At 39.7% G+C, this 19,206-nt stretch overlaps 2 protein-coding genes across 2 annotated transcripts; both read left to right on the forward strand.

Annotated features, from left to right (window-relative positions):
* Positions 1-606: 606 nt before the first annotated feature.
* Positions 607-2,429, forward strand: LOC121783793 (2-methylpropanoate--CoA ligase CCL4-like). Its single transcript, XM_042181973.1, has one exon. The coding sequence runs from the start codon at positions 613-615 to the stop codon at positions 2,257-2,259; it is 1,647 nt and encodes a 548-aa protein (XP_042037907.1). The 5' UTR covers positions 607-612; the 3' UTR covers positions 2,260-2,429.
* Positions 2,430-7,692: 5,263 nt separating this feature from the next.
* LOC121784376 (B3 domain-containing protein REM1-like) lies at positions 7,693-8,625 on the forward strand. The gene is made up of 3 exons (XM_042182522.1): positions 7,693-7,758; positions 7,849-8,113; positions 8,189-8,625. The coding sequence occupies exons 1-3, from the start codon at positions 7,693-7,695 to the stop codon at positions 8,623-8,625; spliced, it is 768 nt and encodes a 255-aa protein (XP_042038456.1).
* Positions 8,626-19,206: the final 10,581 nt, after the last annotated feature.

Below are 19,206 nucleotides of genomic sequence, written 5' to 3' on the forward strand. Positions count from 1 at the left end.
AATTGCATATGTTCCAATGACAAATTTTGATAATATTTTCATGAATTTTTAAATATTTCGACAAGCATTTTATTAGCACATAACTATCATAAAATGTCAGTGTAATAAAATGACATATTCATGTCATTGTGTTGATATATTTAATACACTATATGAACTCCGTGATCTTAAATTCTAAATTTGGTAGTTACTATTATCATTAAAATGCAATTTAGAAACCATTACATCTCTAAACATTGTATGATCTATAACTAATTGTAATTTGTATTTTAGAGAATTAGCAAATAATCACAGTCTTTACAAAGTAGTACTCCGGAGTACTAAATTGGGCAACCAACAGAGAATGAATAAGATTCTAAATTATGCAAAATGTCACTAAATTCATAAGTTAGAAATCATTAAAAAAAAGGTGTACAATGTAGCAATATAATACTAGTATAATGTACAACATGCAGAAAACAATAAACAAATGAAATGCAAGTTAAGGTCAACGGCAAATATGAGTGAAAATTGGAGGTCATATGCAGTGATACGCATAAGATACACTAAATTATAAAACCATCATCCCATTAAGTTGAAATCCAAACTACTAACAAACACGTTTTGCGAAAGATGGATCAGCTGAAACCAAGCCCGCCTAACTCGAGGCCGTTGACGCCGATCAGCTTCATCGAGCGATCCGCCACCGTCTACGCCGACTGTCCCTCCATCATCTACGGTTCCTCCACCTACACATGGTCGGAGAGCTATCTCCGCTGCCTCAGGGTCGCCTCCACTCTCTCATCATTCGGCATCACTCGCGGCGACGTCGTGAGCGTTGTCGCCCCTAACATCCCCGCCATGTACGAGCTCCACTTCGCCATTCCCATGGCTGGAGCCGTTCTCAACACCATCAACCTCCGCCTCAACGCCCACACTATCTCCGTCATCCTCCGCCACGCCGACTCCAAGCTCGTCTTCGTCGATTACCAATCCGAATCAATCGTGCTCGAAGCCATCTCTCTATTCCCCCCGACTTGCCCTCTCCCGAGACTCGTCCTGATTGCTGAGGAAGGCCAGCCTAGAGGTGGTTCCAAGCCTGGATTCGTGGCGGATTACGACGCCGTTTTGGAGAATGGCGATCCTAATTTCGACTGGGTTAAGCCGGAGACCGAATTCCATCCGTTGACTCTGAATTACACCTCCGGCACTACCTCGGCTCCCAAAGGCGTCGTCCACAGCCACCGCGGCACCTTCCTCGTCACGATCGATTCGTTGATTTCGTGGTCGGTGCCGAAGGAGCCGGTTTATCTGTGGACGCTGCCGATGTTCCACGCCAACGGGTGGAGCTACACTTGGGGCATGGCCGCCACGGGTGGAACCAATGTCTGCCTCCGCAGATTCGACGCCGCCGCAATCTACGCCGCGATTCGTAAGTATCACGTGACGCACATGTGCGGCGCGCCGGTGGTGCTCAACTTGCTCACAAATGGCAATCCGAAGCCGCTGGAGAAGCCGGTGGAGATCATGACCGCCGGAGCGCCGCCGCCTGCGGTGGTGCTCTTCCGGACGGAGTCGCTCGGGTTCGTCGTGAGCCACGGATACGGCCTGACGGAGACCGGAGGTCTCGTGGTGTTCTGCACGTGGAAGAATAAGTGGAACATGTTTCCGGCGGTGGAGAGGGCGAAGCTGAAGGCGAGACAAGGCGTGAGAACTCCCGCGATGGCGGAGATCGACGTGATCGATGCTGAAACAGGGAAAAGCGTGGAGCGCGATGGGAAAACTCTAGGTGAGGTGGTTCTCTGCGGCGGCTGCGTTATGTTAGGCTATTTAAAAGACGCGGAGGGGACCGGCAAGGCGTTGAAAGACGGGTGGTTCTTCACCGGCGATGTCGGGGTGATGCACCCGGACGGCTATTTAGAGATCAAGGACCGGTCAAAGGACGTGATCATCAGCGGAGGGGAGAATCTGAGCAGCGTGGAGGTGGAATCGGTGCTGTACGGGCATCCGGCGGTGAATGAGGCGGCGGTGGTGGCGAGGCCGGATGAGTTCTGGGGAGAGACGCCGTGCGCGTTTGTGAGCTTGAAGGAAGGGGTGAAGGAGAAGCCGACGGAGAAGGATGTGATGGAGTATTGCAGGGAGAGGATGCCGCGGTATATGGTGCCAAAGACGGTGGTGTTCGAGGCGGAGCTGCCAAAAACCTCCACCGGAAAAATACAAAAGTTTGTGCTCAGAGAGGCCGCCAAGGCGATGGGATCGGCAAACCTCAGCAAGCTCTAGTGAGATAACGCTGACTTCGGAGTATACTGGTTTAAATTTAATAATACTGTTACTTGATTTGGTGGATGCATTTCTAGTATTTTTCCATTTGTGTAATTGTAACATTTACCGAAATGTATTGTGATTTGCAGCGTTTTCATTCATACCAAATAAAATGCCATTCATGTCCTATTTTGGAATCAAACTTTGTGTTGCATACTTTTTTAGCTAAATGTGTGCAAACAAACTAACTTATTGAAAATTAATCATGTAACTCCTTTTAATCGTAATCAATATAAATTAGACCCAATTAAATTTTGTGTATTTTGTTATAGGTTGGATATAAAGCTGTCTTGAAATTGCTATAATTCAAAATTGTATGAGATTCCTTGGATAACTCCAACTGACGTATGATATCTATCAATGAGCAGTATAATATAATCTCAACATGTAATTTTATACTAACATAATAGTAGTATATTGTTTTTATTTGAGTTACATACTGCTCCCTCCATCTCTTATAATTTATCACTATTCGATCTGATACAGTGTGTGAGTCTTATTTTTATAATATATTAGTTTTATAATAAAATGTAAGGGGGAATGAGTTGGTGGAATGTGGGGTCACTATCAAAATTAGTAAAAGTGAAAGGTGATAAATTTTTAGGAACGAACGAAAATAGGAATAAGTGACAAATTTTCGTAACGGATGTAGTGCATGATTGTAGTATTTTAAAATTGTTCTAGGGACTCAAATACTAGTGAAAGCAAATGATAGCCGTTGATTACATTAATTTCTAATTCAATGTGATTTTTTAATCTAATTAATGTGTGAATTATTATGAATGTCCATATTTCAAAATCCAAATCCGGATACTCGGATATAATAAATTATTATGAATGTCCATATTTCAAAGGGAAAGTATGAAATAAATCAATTATTTCAGTTTTTGCACCTGAAAGTTGAAACCCAATCTTTCTTTTTTTCTCCACTGCTCCACCTTTTTCCTTTTCTTGAACAATCATGTAACATCTAATCCATATTGAATCAATTCAGTTAGTAACGCAAAGCATGGGAGAACAAATATTCCTTGAATAATAAAAAGTCGTTGCACGTTGTAATGCATTTTACGTAGGATCATTGAAATTTCTGCATTACTTATAATATAACAGAGAAAAATATAGGTTTTTATAATTAGGTCGTAGTCTTTGTTTCTCTTTTGACTTGATGTAAGGAGATAGATAGAGAATATAAAATCTTAGCCCACTCCATTACATGATAAGATCATATGACCACTAAGCTGTTGGACGTTCTCCAATAAACCAAATATTCTAATCTAATCTTTAAACATTTTATTAAATTATTAGTAGTATTATGTAATCAAGTGACTATTATGGGACTATTATGAATTTAATTTATGATATACATATAGAGGATAACGGAAAGTTTAAGACTTAACTAAACTAACTAAAGATTTAAATTAAAGACTGATCTACTGAAAGGACGAGTATGTATATAATGACTTAATTAGAGTAGTAAAACAAAAGTTACTATCAACTTAATTTCTTCAAATAATAATTGGTTTTATTTTTACATGTTATGCAGGTGATTTAGGCGATTTAGACCGCCCACAATCGTGGCAGATTTAGAGGCTTTATTTGCCTATTCTTAATAACCGAAAACACTCTAAATATGTTCATTATCTAATATCGGAAAACTTCAACCTAATAGCTCAAACTCAAATGCTCTGACTAATCATATTTTCAGCAAATAATAAAGTTTATTATAAATTAATTAAAGATTTTTGAGTTGAAATGAAATCACCTCATTTATAATTTAAATTAATACTACTACTTGACTTCTACTAATAGAAAAGATAATGTGAAAAAGAGGTTTGCATGATTCACTGCACTCTACCGAAATTTTTTATACTACTCCTTCCGTTCCACTTTAAGGGTGCGTTTGATTGCCCTGAGAGAGTGAGATGAGATAGGGCAGATGTATTGGGTTTTGCATGATATGGCTGATAGGCCTTATCTCTTTCGGACGTTTGATTGCCCTGAAAAAGTTTGTAAGATATGTTATCTTCTTTTTGTTTGGTCATTTGAGAACTTATGATAACAGGCATATATGCCTATTTTGTCCTCGAAAACCTTTTACATTTCCAATTTCGCCCTTGAGCCCTAAAATCATCCGTATATCTATTTCAATCAGGCGCCCAAATTCATTTTATTCCCGCGCCAGTCATCCCTCCATTGCTGAAGATTTCAGGCGCCCAATACCTTCTGCGAAATCCCATCTTCGCCACCCGAAGATTTCCATACTTCAGGTGTGTATTCCTTTCAAAATCATTTTATAGAATGTATGATATAAGCCGATTGGTTTGTCTATATGAAATTAGGTTTCCCATGGCCTAAATTATGTATGATTTAGTCGGTATTGGTGTCGGTTTTCCCTTGTAATACCTGCAGTTGTGTCGATTTGATTCAGGCGGTATAGGTGTCGGCCTAAATTTGTTTGCCTTGTAATACCTGCAGCTGTGTATATTTGATTGGTATGGCCTCTCCGCTCAATGACGGTAGCGACAACAATGGTAGTCCAGATGGTAATAATGTATTTGTTTTATGTAGCTCTTACTATGCATACAATTACATTAGCCGGTCAGTTGATTAGTGCATTCCCGTAATAGGTAGCAACGATTTGTATCCGCACAAGAACTCAAAAGCTGATAGGTCGAGACGCATATGGTCGGTTCGTGAGGAGGAGATCCTAATGGCAACACTGAAAGAGTTGGCAGCTAACGGATGGAAATCCGACAACGGGTTTCGCTCTGGGTACCTCGTTCGCGCGAGGGAGGCGATCAAGAGTGAATTTCCAAATACCGATATCATGCCACACCCCCACATATACTCGAAAATAACCACTTGGAAGAGGAATTATGGATCACTGAAGATGATGCTTAACCACAGCGGCATTGGCTTCAATTCGGATGGTACATACCGAATTGAATGCGATGATGAGCAGTGGGCTCTATTTTGCAAGGTATGTACCGCGAAATTGGATGTAATTTTCTGTAAACGGTATTTTTCATGCTTGCATTCGATCTGGGACATATTATATCCAATTGATAATGGCGTGCTTAACTTTTGATATGTGTGGTGTGATCGTTTGTATCCAGAAAGATCGACATGCCAAGTACATGAGGAACAAATCATGGCCTCAATATGAAGACTGGAAGGAGGTTTTTGGTCAGGACCGTGCCGATGGTGAACGTGGTGTAGACGTTGCTGATGCTGTGGGCACAATATACGGGAATAAAAATGAAACTCCAGTAGATGATGTCATATCCCCCCACATGACCTTTGCAGAGCTATTTCCTGATGAGCCAATCCCGGACGGGATCCTTCCAGAGATGATCGATGACAGCCAATCTGTGACCGAGGGTGGAGTACCTGGATCTGCTGCTAGTGTTGATGTCAGGCCAGGAGCAGGGGTCGGGGTGTGTCCAGCACCAGCGGTGGGGGCTTGCTCTGGCTCTGCATCTAGGGCAGGCCTCAAGGTTACCAATAAGGTTGTCAAGAAGCGAAAAGTCGAAGACAAGATGGATGGCGTGCTAACTCTCATGGGACAGATTCACACCCACACAAATGAGCGTTTGAAAGAGATTTCCAAGAGGATAGGGTACGAGTTCGATCTAAGCAACAAGAGGGCTGAGGTATATGAGCAATTGAGAGGTATTCCAGGCTTATCTCTCAAACAACAATTCTATGTTTGTAAGAAGCTTGTTAAAGAAACCGAGCTTCTTGACCTGTTTCGGGGTTTGCCTGAAACTGCCCGTGCAGCGTTTGTGTTCGATCTCTTGGAAACCGACAACATGTTGTAAAGCTGCTCTGACCGACGTTATGGTTGCTGTTGTTTAGTATTTTGTGGTGTAGAACATGTTGCTACCTTTTGCTAATAGTAATGTTGAACATCTTCTGTACCTGGATTTCTTGTAGTTGGCAAAAACCATTCAGCATATGATATGATTTTGTATGGATAATGCTTTTTACTCTACAATTCCTTGTGCCACAACGGCTCTTTGATTTTCATATTTGTAATATCTCAGACTACAAAATTTGTAATGAACGCAAACATGTAAGTTCCACATGAACGCTAACATTAGACATAAACAAACGCAATAACGAACATAAACATCAAACATTCGGCATCCGTTCAAGGATTGTCTATATATTAGAATTTAATGACCCATTCAAATCTTACAATCACCCACTCATCGAGGGAGAAAACACAAACTTCGTAAATCGAATGGCATTGAGGGGGCAATGTAACATCACTTCGGCAAATGCCGCCATGATGGTCCCGGCATTGGGGATGTGACTTCATCGGAGTCGGAGGGTGAATAAATTGGCTGAATCCGATTTGGTGCGTCTGGGACTTCGGAATCAGAAAGCACTATGACCTCCGCACTATTGTCTGAGATTGCTATTACCTCTTGAGGGAATTCTACCTTTACGTCGGATTGGCCAAAGAAGCTCGCAAGAAGGCTGAAATCTGGTTCGTCCCGATAAAAATATGCCGCTGCCGAAGCATCCCGCTGGCATGCAAGATAACGAAAGAGGATATAGTTACGGTTTAAATAAATTCTCTCAAGTTCATAAATAATGTTACAATTATGTAGTAAGACCAACCTTCAATATAAAATTCCACGTCGTATCCGAGGCAACAACGATCCTGTCTTGAGGATTCCACTGGACACCGGCTGTCTTCACCAATTTTTTGAAACTCATGTACCTAGCCTTCAACAATTTAACACGACCTGCTATGTCGTCCGGTGTAAGATCCACTCCAAACGGATGCATAATCACAGCACGGACATTGCGGAGTACATCTTCAGGCACATTGCCATCTTCCCATTCACGTCCGCGCCTCAACGTGATTAGCGTTGAAAGAAGCATGGCATCCATCTCCGGCGTCCACTTACCCTGGTAGAAGAACACTGCTTGTGGAGGAAAGATGAAGTTCATTGTGTATAGTGTTTAGGCTTTATGGTTGAGCAATAAATAAATTATAGCTTGACTAGCTTAGTTTGTAAAGAAGATATGGAGGCACGTGTGAAGATTTTAATGTGCCCCACTTGTAATAAATCTAGAATAAGCAAGTGTAATGCAATACTTCCAAAGCAACCTCCCCAAACTCATTCAATACCGTCTGCACCCTCTGCAAATGTACTAGCTAAGGCGTGAGGGGTTTACCAAGGCAGTCAATGCATGGATATAACCAAAAAGCTACCCAGCCTTGTATTGTATAAGAAGATGGCAGCTTTGGGGCAGTGTAGTGGCTAATCAAAACCAATAACAGTAAGCAGTCACATGTGCGGTTGAGCGGTGTTAAATACACTACTTCAATCTCCACAAAAGCCATCCGAATATCAGCACACATTCACTACATCCATGGATTACTTCAGACTTCCTTCGTTCATGAAGAAGATATCTATAGAGCACTGCTTGACTGAGTTGGTATATTCTTCAAACTTATGTTCTGTTCATATATATGTCGTCGTTGCTCTTAAACCCAAAATTAAGTAGTTATCTCTTATATCTGTGTAGCGCATTCCACCCGAATTTGTGGCTCTTCATGCGGCGCAACTACCTTTCGACTGCCGTCTCGTCATGCCTAGTGGACAGAGCTGGCAGGTGAGGCTGTTAAACATTGCGAGTGGTTGCCATTTTCACACTGGCTGGTCGGAGTTTCGTCTCGCTAACAACATTATTCACGATGATGTGCTTACATTCACTATGGTCGACGCGGGCATATTTCATGTAAAGCGGTATAACCCCAGGACGGGATGTCCTCGATTGAGTGATTTACAAGGTGCGTTTACGTAGATTACGCTTAACCTATATTGTTGTCACTGACTAATAGTAATGTTGTGATACATTAAAATAGAAGAAGACGAATACGGCGGCTCCGACCACAGTGATGCCCCGGACGTCAATACGTCGGACGACTATGTGCCATCAGACACGGAGGGGGGCGACTCATCGGAAGAGGACGATTATGCGCCGGATCCCGGGGTTTTGGATGATGGTTGCCCAACCTTTACTGTAACCATGGACAGGTCGAACATCTCTCGATCTTTGGAGATTCCGATGGCCTTTTGGCGCCGCCACATTCGAATGAATTCTCTGCAATACCCGGTTTACTTCAACGTGAACGGAGATTCTTGGTTCATCGTTCTCGACCACAGTGACACAAACATTTGGGTGAAACGCGGTTGGAGACGATTCAAAGAGGCTAACAACATCGTGGTTGGTACTCGCTGCCACTTCAAACTCATTGATCGGAATGAGGTCCAGTTTTATGTGTGGTTTGATCGGGAATAAGTGTTGGGAATGATTTGGAACTGCAGGACGTATGTAGTAGACCTCTGATTTGTGTAACGTGCGATTTAGCTTGTTGTAGGCGATTATATATCGCCAAATTTTCTTGCTCAGGTTGTTATTATATTGGATGTTAGGTACCTATTGTAGTTGATTATGTTTGTGATGGTTTTGCTTCTAATATCACATTCATAATAATGGATATTATGGTTGTTAATGGTATATTTTGCGGACTACTACAAGCTGTGACCTGATTCATAAAGGATATTGCAATTCACAGTTCAATGCAAGACCACAACGGGACGTACTAATATTAACCAATGCAACATAACGACAATTTGATGACTTCCTTATATGAACAAAATGGCTTTAAGAAAAAACAATACAAGATTGTATGGAATACAAGCAACATGACGAGAATTCGATAACTTCCTTCTGAGAAAAAATGTCCTTAAGAAAAAAAAATAGCAAAATTGTCTGGAATACAAGAAACATAATGAGAAATTAATAGAAGAATGTATCTGTAATACAAGCATGAATGAGGAAACGTTTGCACAACGGGACGAGAATCATCCATGATTTCTGTCGGACCACATTTCAAAGGCAAGATCATCCCTTTTTTTATTCCATATTGCCGTTGGTTCCACGGAACTGATATTATCACCACATACAGGAGGTTCATTATCAATATCGTCATCAAAATCAGCCTCGTTTACCAACTCAGCCTCAACGGGATCAACCAACATTGAACTTCGTATGTAATTATGAAGCAGGAAGCATGCGATTATCAGCCCGGTTTGAACATCTATCGGATAAAAGCTTGCTGATCTGAGGATACCCCATCTCATTTTCAGTACCGCGAATGACCTTTCGATGACGTTCCTCGCCTTAGAATGCCTAAGGTTAAATAGCTCAGCCGGATTCTGGGGTGCTTGCCTTCCGACCCCCCATTCCTTAAGATGGTAACGGACTGATTTGTAGGGCGTCAAGAAACCTTCAGCGTTGGGATATCCATTGTCACAGAGGTAGTAGCATCCAGAAATTGATAACCAACTCTAATCACTAAACAGGACACTTGAGCTTAACCAACTATGTCAAACTCACCTTTAGGAACTTTGAGACCTAAAGGCCTGCTGACAGCATCTCTTAAAATCCTCGAGTCAGCCGCTGAGCCCTCCCATCCCGGAAGGAGATAAATGAATCTTAGTTGGGGGTCACATACGGCCAATGTGTTGGTAGTGATGTGGCCTTTTCGATTACGGTACCGGGGAACATCAGCAATGGGCACGCGTACATTGATATAAGTACCATCTAAAGCCCCTAGACAACCCTGTTAGTAGAACACAATAAACAATCATGCATTATATCGAATATTAAGGGAAGCATTACAACACACCAGTACCTTGAACCATTTCCACCTACGGTCAGAGCAAGCTTCATCTATTGGTGTGGACTTCACCAAAAAAATACTATGGAGTGTGAGAATTCCACAGAGCACAATATGTATATATTTTGACACGGTCTGAGAAGAGCGCATGAAATTATGGCCAACTATGCGAGATTTCTTGTGATGTGCTAGCACACAAAGGAACATGGCTACTTGTTCCTCCACACTGACTAGTTTTTGATCTATTAAGCCTACCCGGTCCCGGAGAATGCGACATAGACGCCCAAAGGTGTTCCTATCCATTCGTAAATTGTCCACACATGCCCTATCTGTTACACGCACTAGTCTATCCAGCTGACATACATGAGCCGGGATAGCATCTAGAACCGCTGATTGACCTAGACGATCCCAACGTTTACGCTTGCGCTTTTGAGGGCGGAGTAATGAGATCAGAAAAGAAATGACCAGCAAGTTAATTTGATAGTTCCGTATAACCTCTTCAAGCAAAATCAACACGGCCGTCATGTCTTTCTGTGGACAAGAAACCTGAACAAGCATGCCATTACAGAAAATGCAAACTTCGATTCCAATATATCAATTTGTTTTCTATGTATATCGCACAACAAATCTGAGAATTGGAAAATAACATAGGCCGACATACAACAATAAAAACCGGAAGATGCCCAGCCTAAACCATAAAATATAAATTCAGATCTGTCATAAGCGTAAACAATTGGGCACTTGCTGAATTGACTTACCTCACGGAAATCCTCTCCGTTATCCATTGCTGAATTCAGCCCCGATTATGATAGCCTTGTCCGTGCGGTTGCAAAAACGAATTCCGCTGCGAATTTAAAGTAGCAACTAACATTACCCAATGTAATTGAAAGGAAATTATGCAATCCATGAAAAAATTGATACGAAATACATGACTTGAAACCTGGAATCGACGACGCAGCCGGGAGTCAGTACAAATCGACGACCAAATAATGTTCGTGTATGGTATTCCGCCAAATGTGATTAATCTGACCCTATGAGGGGCCTTTTAGACAATAAAACGAAATTCACACAATCGGGAACGACGGTATGAAGCTTATCGGAGCCGAAACCCCCGATACGCGAACACTTAAAACCTAGCGTGGTATCTTAATGGGGAGCGGGTCGGTGGTTGTATCTCGGGTCCTTGTGCAACACTATCAGGGCAATCAAAGACTAGATACGCCCTAGATAGGAGGGCTTATCTGATGATATCAGGGCAATCAAGCACGCCCTAAGAGTCATGATTTACCATTTTTAGGTGTCTCTCCGGTTAGAATATCCCATAAATGGTAATAGGCTCCACATTGCACTAACATTTTTCCACTTACATTTTATTATAAAATTAATATAAAAAGTAGGACCCACCTTCCACTATTTTTTTCACCAACTTTTCTTTACATTTCTTAAAACTCGTGTCGAACTCAAATGAGACTTCTAAAATGGGACAGATGGAGTATATTTTAAGGAGATATAACTTTTAAAGAAGATAAAACTCCACACATATCTTTAACTCTTTTATACTCTTTTATCCCAACTAAATTGTGCATTTCTTTTGGACTCGAAGATCAAGAAATTCTGTTAAATAGGTCGAATAAAGATAAAATAGAATAAAAAGACTAAAGTATGACATGTAAGAGATAGTAAAATAGAGAAAACAAAGCAAGAATGATTAAAAAAAATCAAATGATTCAATTTAGTTGGGACAAACATCCCGAAAAGGAATACGAGTGAACATAGTTGGGACGAAGGAAGTAGTATCTTTTTATGACCGTTTTCTTTCCCATACTAACAGTAGCCATTGTTGCCTTTTGTTATAAGCTTCAAAATCTCAGATTTAGCTAGCCCCTTCATGTGATTCAGCCTTCAGCAATTTAATATGCAGATGTAATGGCTTAAGTAAGGGCTCGAAGTTGACTTTTGACAATTTCAAACATTTTACGAGCAGAAAATAGAAGAGAAAAACTCGTTGATAGGCTCGGGCTTAAGTCTCTCCCCTCTTATTCCGAATGTGTAATAATCCTCAGGCCCTCCATGACTAAGCTTCTTATCTAGATTATTTTTATGCATCCCTACTTACTTGTTAATTACTCTATTTCTTTACTTTCAAAACAACCCCAATATATAAGGCAACAAAGCACCATCCATTCTTTAACTAGTCATGGAGCATATTTTTTTTTCTATGCATTTATTATTTCGATTTATTTATTATAAAATCTAATTAAAATTATTTTTTAATTTAAATAAAATACAAGGTTTGTTAAAAACAAAATAGTCATGTGAGTATGCAAATAAATTTAATTATTTTTTAATTTAATATTTATATTAAATTCATATAATTAGTACTTCTGTATATAATTTAAAATATATACTAATGAAAATTACATATCTACAAAAATATAAACATGCTATTAGAAAAATGAAAGGAAAAGAACAAGAAAAAATGCAATAAAAAATATACACTAAAATGAATATTCCCTCTGTCCCACGTTACTTGAGACATTTCTGTTCGACATGAGATTTAAAAAAGTTGTGTTTAGTGAGTTAAATAAAGTAGAGTGACGCAAATGGTCCCTTAACTATGCGTTTTGTACGCAAATGGTACATAAACTTTAAAAATATCATGGGTAGTCCTTGAACTAAGGTGTGATCATATTTATGGTACTTTTTCACTATTCATCACAATTTTACACCCAAATGCCCCCAAGACACGAAGGACATTTTTAGATTTTCATATCTAGGTATTGAATTTGATATTTTCTTTATCTCTCTCTAGTACTGAATGTTCCCTCTGTTCCATAATAGTGGAGACATTTCTTTTCGGCACGGAGATTAAGAAAAATTATGTTAAGTGAGTTAAGTAAAGGAACAATAAAGTAGGAAATGAAAAATGTAGAGAGATGATGAGAGAATAAAGTAAGAGAGAGTAAAGTAAGTGAAAAGAAATGTGTTGACTTTTACTAAAAAAAGAAATGTCTCAACTACTATGGAACGTAACAAAATGACAAAATTACTCAACTATTATGGAACGGAGGGAGTATGATATTTTCTTATAGTTTGAGTACCTAAAATGATAGAGTATTATTCACTTCACTTTTTCAATCTCATTTTGTGTCAGATCTTCTCTCTCTTTTTCTATAACTTTTAAAAAATAAAAACTTAAAATAAAAAATCCTACTTCCTCCGTCCATAAAAATATGTGCACTTTCCATTTTCGTCTGTCACATAAAAATATGTGCATTCCATTTTTGAAAAGTTATATCAATTTAATAATGTAGGTCACACTATCCACTAACTCTATTTTAATCATTATTCTCCTCCCATCTCTTACTTTATTAATTTTATCTTAATTCTCATGTCATTTCATCCTTTCATATTTTTATGGGACGGTGCGAGTACTATGAAATTCTAAAGCATAACACTTTTTATTCTAATCATCCCAAATCTGACCTCATAATTTATTAAGTATACAATATTATAGCCATTCAATTAATTATTGGAACACTTCTCCAAGAATTTGAAATTATAGTCTAGGGACACGTATAGTCAAATAATGCGATGATGTACTTTTCTGTTCCCTATTTCAAAAATTAATTTTACAATCTCTTGTCCTCTTAATTATACATAAGAGCATCCGCAACGGTGGCGCCGCTCGCCACCGCCGTCCGCGCCGCTGGCACGGACGCCACCCGCCGCCGTGCCAGCGAGCAGCTGACGTGGCGCGCCCTCATTCGTCAACGACATAGCTGTTGGGTTTAAATAATTTTTTTTTAATCGGTTTTTAATTAAAAAACCGATAAAATATAAAAAAAAAATTCACTTCCCAAAAAAATTATATCCGTTTATAACCGTTTTTTTTCACTTTTTAATTTTTTTTAATTTTTTTTACCCCAAAAATACATACTTTCATCTATAAATACACCCAATTTCACTCTCAAAAATTCACATCAAACTACACAATTCTCATCATCATTCTCTCATCTCCATTCTCATCTTCAATCTCTCATATCCATTTTCATCTTCATTCTCTCATACCCTACAACATCACTATGTCCGGCCAAGGCGATAACCCTACGGGCTCCCACGGTTGGAACCCCGAATGGTTCGGTTCACAACTGTTTCCTAGTCCGGAAACGGAATATTCGGCCTCTCCTCAAACCCAAGATTCGGCCGTTCCGGGTGGCTACCGTCCATACCCAATCGACGACCAAGGTGCCTCCGAATGACGATACGGGTGGACACCGGAGCCTAGGCCGACCGCCCCCTCCCAACCTCCGCAAGCTCCTACTCGCGGCAGCGGTGTCCGCACACCGTACACGCCGGCGGAGATGGATAAATTGTTCAAGGCGTACTTCGAAATCTCCGAAGATGCGGCGGTTGGCACGAACCAATCGGGCGATCACTTTTTGTGGCGCGTATCTCGCCGGTACAATGCAAACCGGCCGCCGGGAACGATTGAGGGCAATGAGAGTATGGTGCGCAACTGCATCGGCCGAGCCAACGATGAAATTGGCAAGTTCAATGGCTATTTCCTCCAGGAGTCGCGGAATGTCAGGAGCGGCCGGAGCGAGGTCGACATCATCACTGCGGCGCTGAGCACATACCAATCCATGAACGGTAAGTCGTTCAAGTACCTCAACGTTTGGCAGGAAACGCGGTTCCACCCGAGGTATCTGGGAGGCGTAACATCCTCCTCTAGCGGCTCCTCCAAACGGTCAAGGTCGGTATCCCTATCCGACTCCGGCTCCGAAGAAGTGGCTAGCCAACTCGCCGGAGCTAACTTGGGTAGCCCCGACGCCGGACCAAGCGGTTCCCAACGCCGACCGCAAGGAAGGAAGAAGGCGGCGGCCGAGCGCCGGCGCTCCGCGACTCCATCGGCCCCCGCCCCCGAACCCGCACCCTATGTTCCACCTCCACCCCCGAACAACTCGTTGTGGGCCCTTTTGGCCCAACTCAATATGGCCGATAGGTCAACTATGACCCCCACGCAACTTCAAACGCACGAGGGCATGATAGTGGGTCTCCAAAAACAATTGGGGTTGTTGCCGCCGGATGAGTAGTCTTCCTCGGGTAATATTAGCCAATAATTATGTAATTTTTAATTTTTAGTATTTTAATTATGTAATTTTTAATTTTTAGGATTTTAATTATATCTTTTTTATTTTATTTGTATTTTGTAATATTTATTGTGATTTTTTAATGAATTTTAGTATTATGGAAATGTTTATGTTTAATTGAATATTAAATTAATTGTGTTCGTCCTTGCGGAAGAGCACAGTTGTGGGTGTTGTGCTCTTGCCAGAGAGCAGGCATGAATAGTATCGCCCGGGCCCACAACCGTGCCGCTGGCAAGAGCACGGTTGTGGATGCTCTTATCTCACAATATGAATCCTATTTAGTAATGTTTTTCTTAATCAACCATTTAAAATTAGTAATTTTTGTTTATCTAGGTTAAATTTAGTTTTTAATGATGTAAGTCTCACTTTTCATTAAAAATATTTAAACAATATTACTCTACTTCTCTTTCTTAATTTACTAAATTTGTATTAAAATTCTTGTTAATGATATCACAATTATTTCGTGGACAGAAATAATATATATCTAACGTTGGAATGTGGACAACTTATTTTTGGTGATGTTCCATAAAATTATGAGCGTCACATTTTGGATATTTTAGCACACATGCTCACCATTATTTATTCATATTATAAAATTAACGCCCAATAATTAATTAACACAAATGTCAAACTTTTTTCTTCAGTCATGCATCGTTTACAAATAAAACAAACAAATATACAGTGACAAATGCATGGACAAAATTTTGAAACTACTTTTCCTATTACCAATATGATTTAAGATTGAACCTTGTTAACTTGTATCACTCAAACCCCATATGTATCTACTATGTGACGAATAATGATTTCAGATTGAAGTTGCGGACACACAGCCAAGGGAGGAAGGGCTTAAGCCCTTCCCCAATATATATTTTTTTTAATAATTTGTATTTTAAAAAATTTTAAAATTTCTGAAAAATGTCTTCAGCCCTCACTAAACTACTGTACGTGAAGTCTAAAATGTGAAAAACTGAATAAGAATGAGCAGCTGAAATTTGAAATTGCAAAAGAAAGTTTAGAAAAAAATGGTTGTCGTTGCTATTTAAGGAAGAAGATGAGATAACAATAAATAATTAAATTAATATAATAATTATTAAATTGGCGAATGTCAAGTTCCCTGCCTATAGGCTACGCCTATATCACGTGTTCTACTTCTGTTAGTAATTTTAGTGTATTAAACATAGTTTAATTATTTTACTTCAATTTAAGTTCAAATGTTTATAGCTTTACGATGCCCTTATTAATTCAGCTTTATTAGTAATATTTCCTTCTTGGTATATTTTAAAAGAGTTGATCACAAAATTATAGTAATATTATTATTGGGTAGATATTTTTCTATAAAGTAGTACTCCTTTAGTCCACAATTAATTGGCGTAAATTTTCTTTTTCACTCCTCCAGTCTTCACAATTAATTAGCGTAAATTTTCTTTTTTACACTTTCACAATTAATTACCTCATTTACTCTGCCCGTCCCATAAAAATATACATTCTTTTTCTTTTTAGTCGTCCATCCCACAAGAATATGCACTTTCTAATTTTAGAAACTTTTTCTCTCTAATGAGGTGTGACCCATTCTCTTATAACAATACTTTAATTAATTTTCTTTATATCTCTCTCTTATTTTACCAATTGTACATTAAAACTCGTGCCCAACTAAAAATACCTATTTTTGTGGGACGAAAGATGTAATTTTTTATTACTGTTGATAAAGATTTTCATGTTCCACTAGCCTATTCCATTAAAATTTTATTATAATAGGACTCACATTTCACTAACTGTATCCACCTATTTTTCACTATATTTCTTAAAATCTGAGTAGAGTAAAACATGCCAATTAGTCGTGTACGGAGGGAGTTCTATACTTAAATTTTACACGTCACACTATACCAATTTCACTTTAAAACTCGTGCCGCTGTAGAAATCTCTATTTTAAAAGACGAAGGGAGTGTATGTTAATTACAAAAAATTTACTGTACAGCCTCTACCACGAAATATTTCTGCGTCCGCCACTCACCTTGTTAACTTGTATCACTCAAACCCCATATATATCTACTATGTGATGACAAGAATGTGGTGTTTCGATTGTCATGACTAATTATCAGTATAATAATTCATCTAAAATTAAGTTGTGAAATTATTTTAGTTAAAGAGAGTGACTATAATTAATTATCATATGATTAATTATCAGGGGTTAAATCATGATATTTAATCTAAAAAACTAAACATAATATATATTTCATCATGAGATATAATATTGTAAATCGAATCGTTTTAATAAAATATAGAGGGTGTAATTCTCAGAAATTAATTAGGAGTATTTTTTTTGGAGTCTACCGTGTGGATGTGGATGTCTATCTCATTATGGGGGTTGGTTTCATCAGTTGGACAGCAATGGGATTACTTGTCGGTTTGATTTTTGTTTTTAGTGCTATGATTTTCTCATGCTTCCTTCGTCCGCTACAAAGCCATCTCCAACCATTTACACTAAATTTAAACTACTCATTTTAAGTATACGTCACACCTAAAAGCAATTTTACTTTAACTATTTATACCAAATTCAAAATTTACACCATATTTTAATTTTTGTCTCATAAAATTTTTGCAGTAACACCATATTTGATATTGTTTCACAAAAAATACAAAAAATGGGTTTGAGTTTAGTGTATGGTTGAAGAAAATTTCTACATCAAAACTCATTTTTGGAGTATGATTGGAGATGGTCTTAGGAGTCCTATTTATGAGTAGTATGGATCTTAAGAAATATTAAGAAAAGTGGACAGAAAAAAGTTAGTATAATAGGATTCCACTTATATGTATTAGTTTTAAATAAAATGTGAGTGAAATAAGTTAGTGAAAGGTGAGACCCTATTACCATTTATGGTAAAAGTGAACTGGGACTCTTATTCACGGACAGACTAAAATAGAAAAACGAGACTCTTATTCTTGGACAGAGGGAGTAACTCACAAGGTATGGGAAGGATCTCATTTTTGTGACGAGACGTCGAAATCTAACAACTCATTAGTTTTCTAAGGGCATCAGCAGTGGGGCGCCCTAAGGCGCGCCCGATGGCGCGCCACGTCATCAGTTTTATCCTCCTACCTCCCCACCTGCAGTGGGGCGCCCTAAGGCGCGCCCTATGGCGCGCCACATCATCATTTTTTTAATATTTACAAAATCCATACGAATTTAAAACAACTAATAAATTAAAATACGAATTTCAAAAACTTCATTTCATTTAATAAAAATTAATACATTACAATGTGAATTAAAAAAACGCAAACTCAGCGATGGCGGTTACGAGCCCACACTTCTTCAATCATGTCGCTCATGAGCTGCGCATGATCCTGTTGGTTGCGCATTGAGGCCTGTCTAGATAGAACCTCATTGAAGCCTAACGGTAACCCTCTATCGGGTGTCTCGGTCGACGTGCCGGACGAGCTAGATGCACGGTCATCTTCATTCCAATCGGTGATGCTTCCGCCTTCATTCTAGACTATCATGTTGTGCATGATTATGCACGCATATATGACATCGGCGAAGACTTCCTTGTACCAGGAACGAGCCGGCCCTTTCACAATTGCCCACCGTGATTGGAGCACACCAAATGCCCACTCGACATCCTTCCGCGCCGACTCCTGCTTTTGCGCAAATAAAACCCTCTTCTCACCAATTGGGCAGCTGATCGTCTTTAGGAAAACTGGCCACCGTGGGTAGATGCCATCGGCCAAGTAGTACCTCATATGGTATTGGCGTCTGTTGGCAGTGAACTCGATGGTCGGGCCGTTGCCGTTACATTGCTCGGTGAAGAGGGTGGACGAGTTGAGGACGTTAATGTCGTTGTTCGACCCGGCTACGCCGAAGTAAGCATGCCAGATCCAGAGTCGATGGTCAGCGACGGCTTCGAGGATCATCGTCGGGTGGCTGCCCTTGTATCCACTTGTGAATTGGCCTCTCCACGCTGTCGGACAATTCTTCCACTGCCAGTGCATACAGTCGATGCTCCCGAGCATCCCAGGAAACCAGTGCGCCGTCTCGTGCATCTGCAT

Source organism: Salvia splendens, chromosome 21 (assembly GCF_004379255.2).
Source record: "Salvia splendens isolate huo1 chromosome 21, SspV2, whole genome shotgun sequence".
NCBI classification, from domain to species: domain Eukaryota; kingdom Viridiplantae; phylum Streptophyta; class Magnoliopsida; order Lamiales; family Lamiaceae; genus Salvia; species Salvia splendens.

Excerpts from the sequence above, each read along its gene's own strand:
- LOC121783793 (XM_042181973.1), top strand. The coding sequence starts at position 613 with ATGGATCAGCTGAAACCAAGCCCGCCTAACTCGAGGCCGTTGACGCCG.
- LOC121784376 (XM_042182522.1), top strand. The coding sequence starts at position 7,693 with ATGGATTACTTCAGACTTCCTTCGTTCATGAAGAAGATATCTATAGAG. Across the intron at positions 7,759-7,848 it reads AGCACTGCTTGACTGAGTTG|CGCATTCCACCCGAATTTGT; the intron begins GTATATTCTTCA and ends ATATCTGTGTAG. Across the intron at positions 8,114-8,188 it reads TCGATTGAGTGATTTACAAG|AAGAAGACGAATACGGCGGC; the intron begins GTGCGTTTACGT and ends ACATTAAAATAG.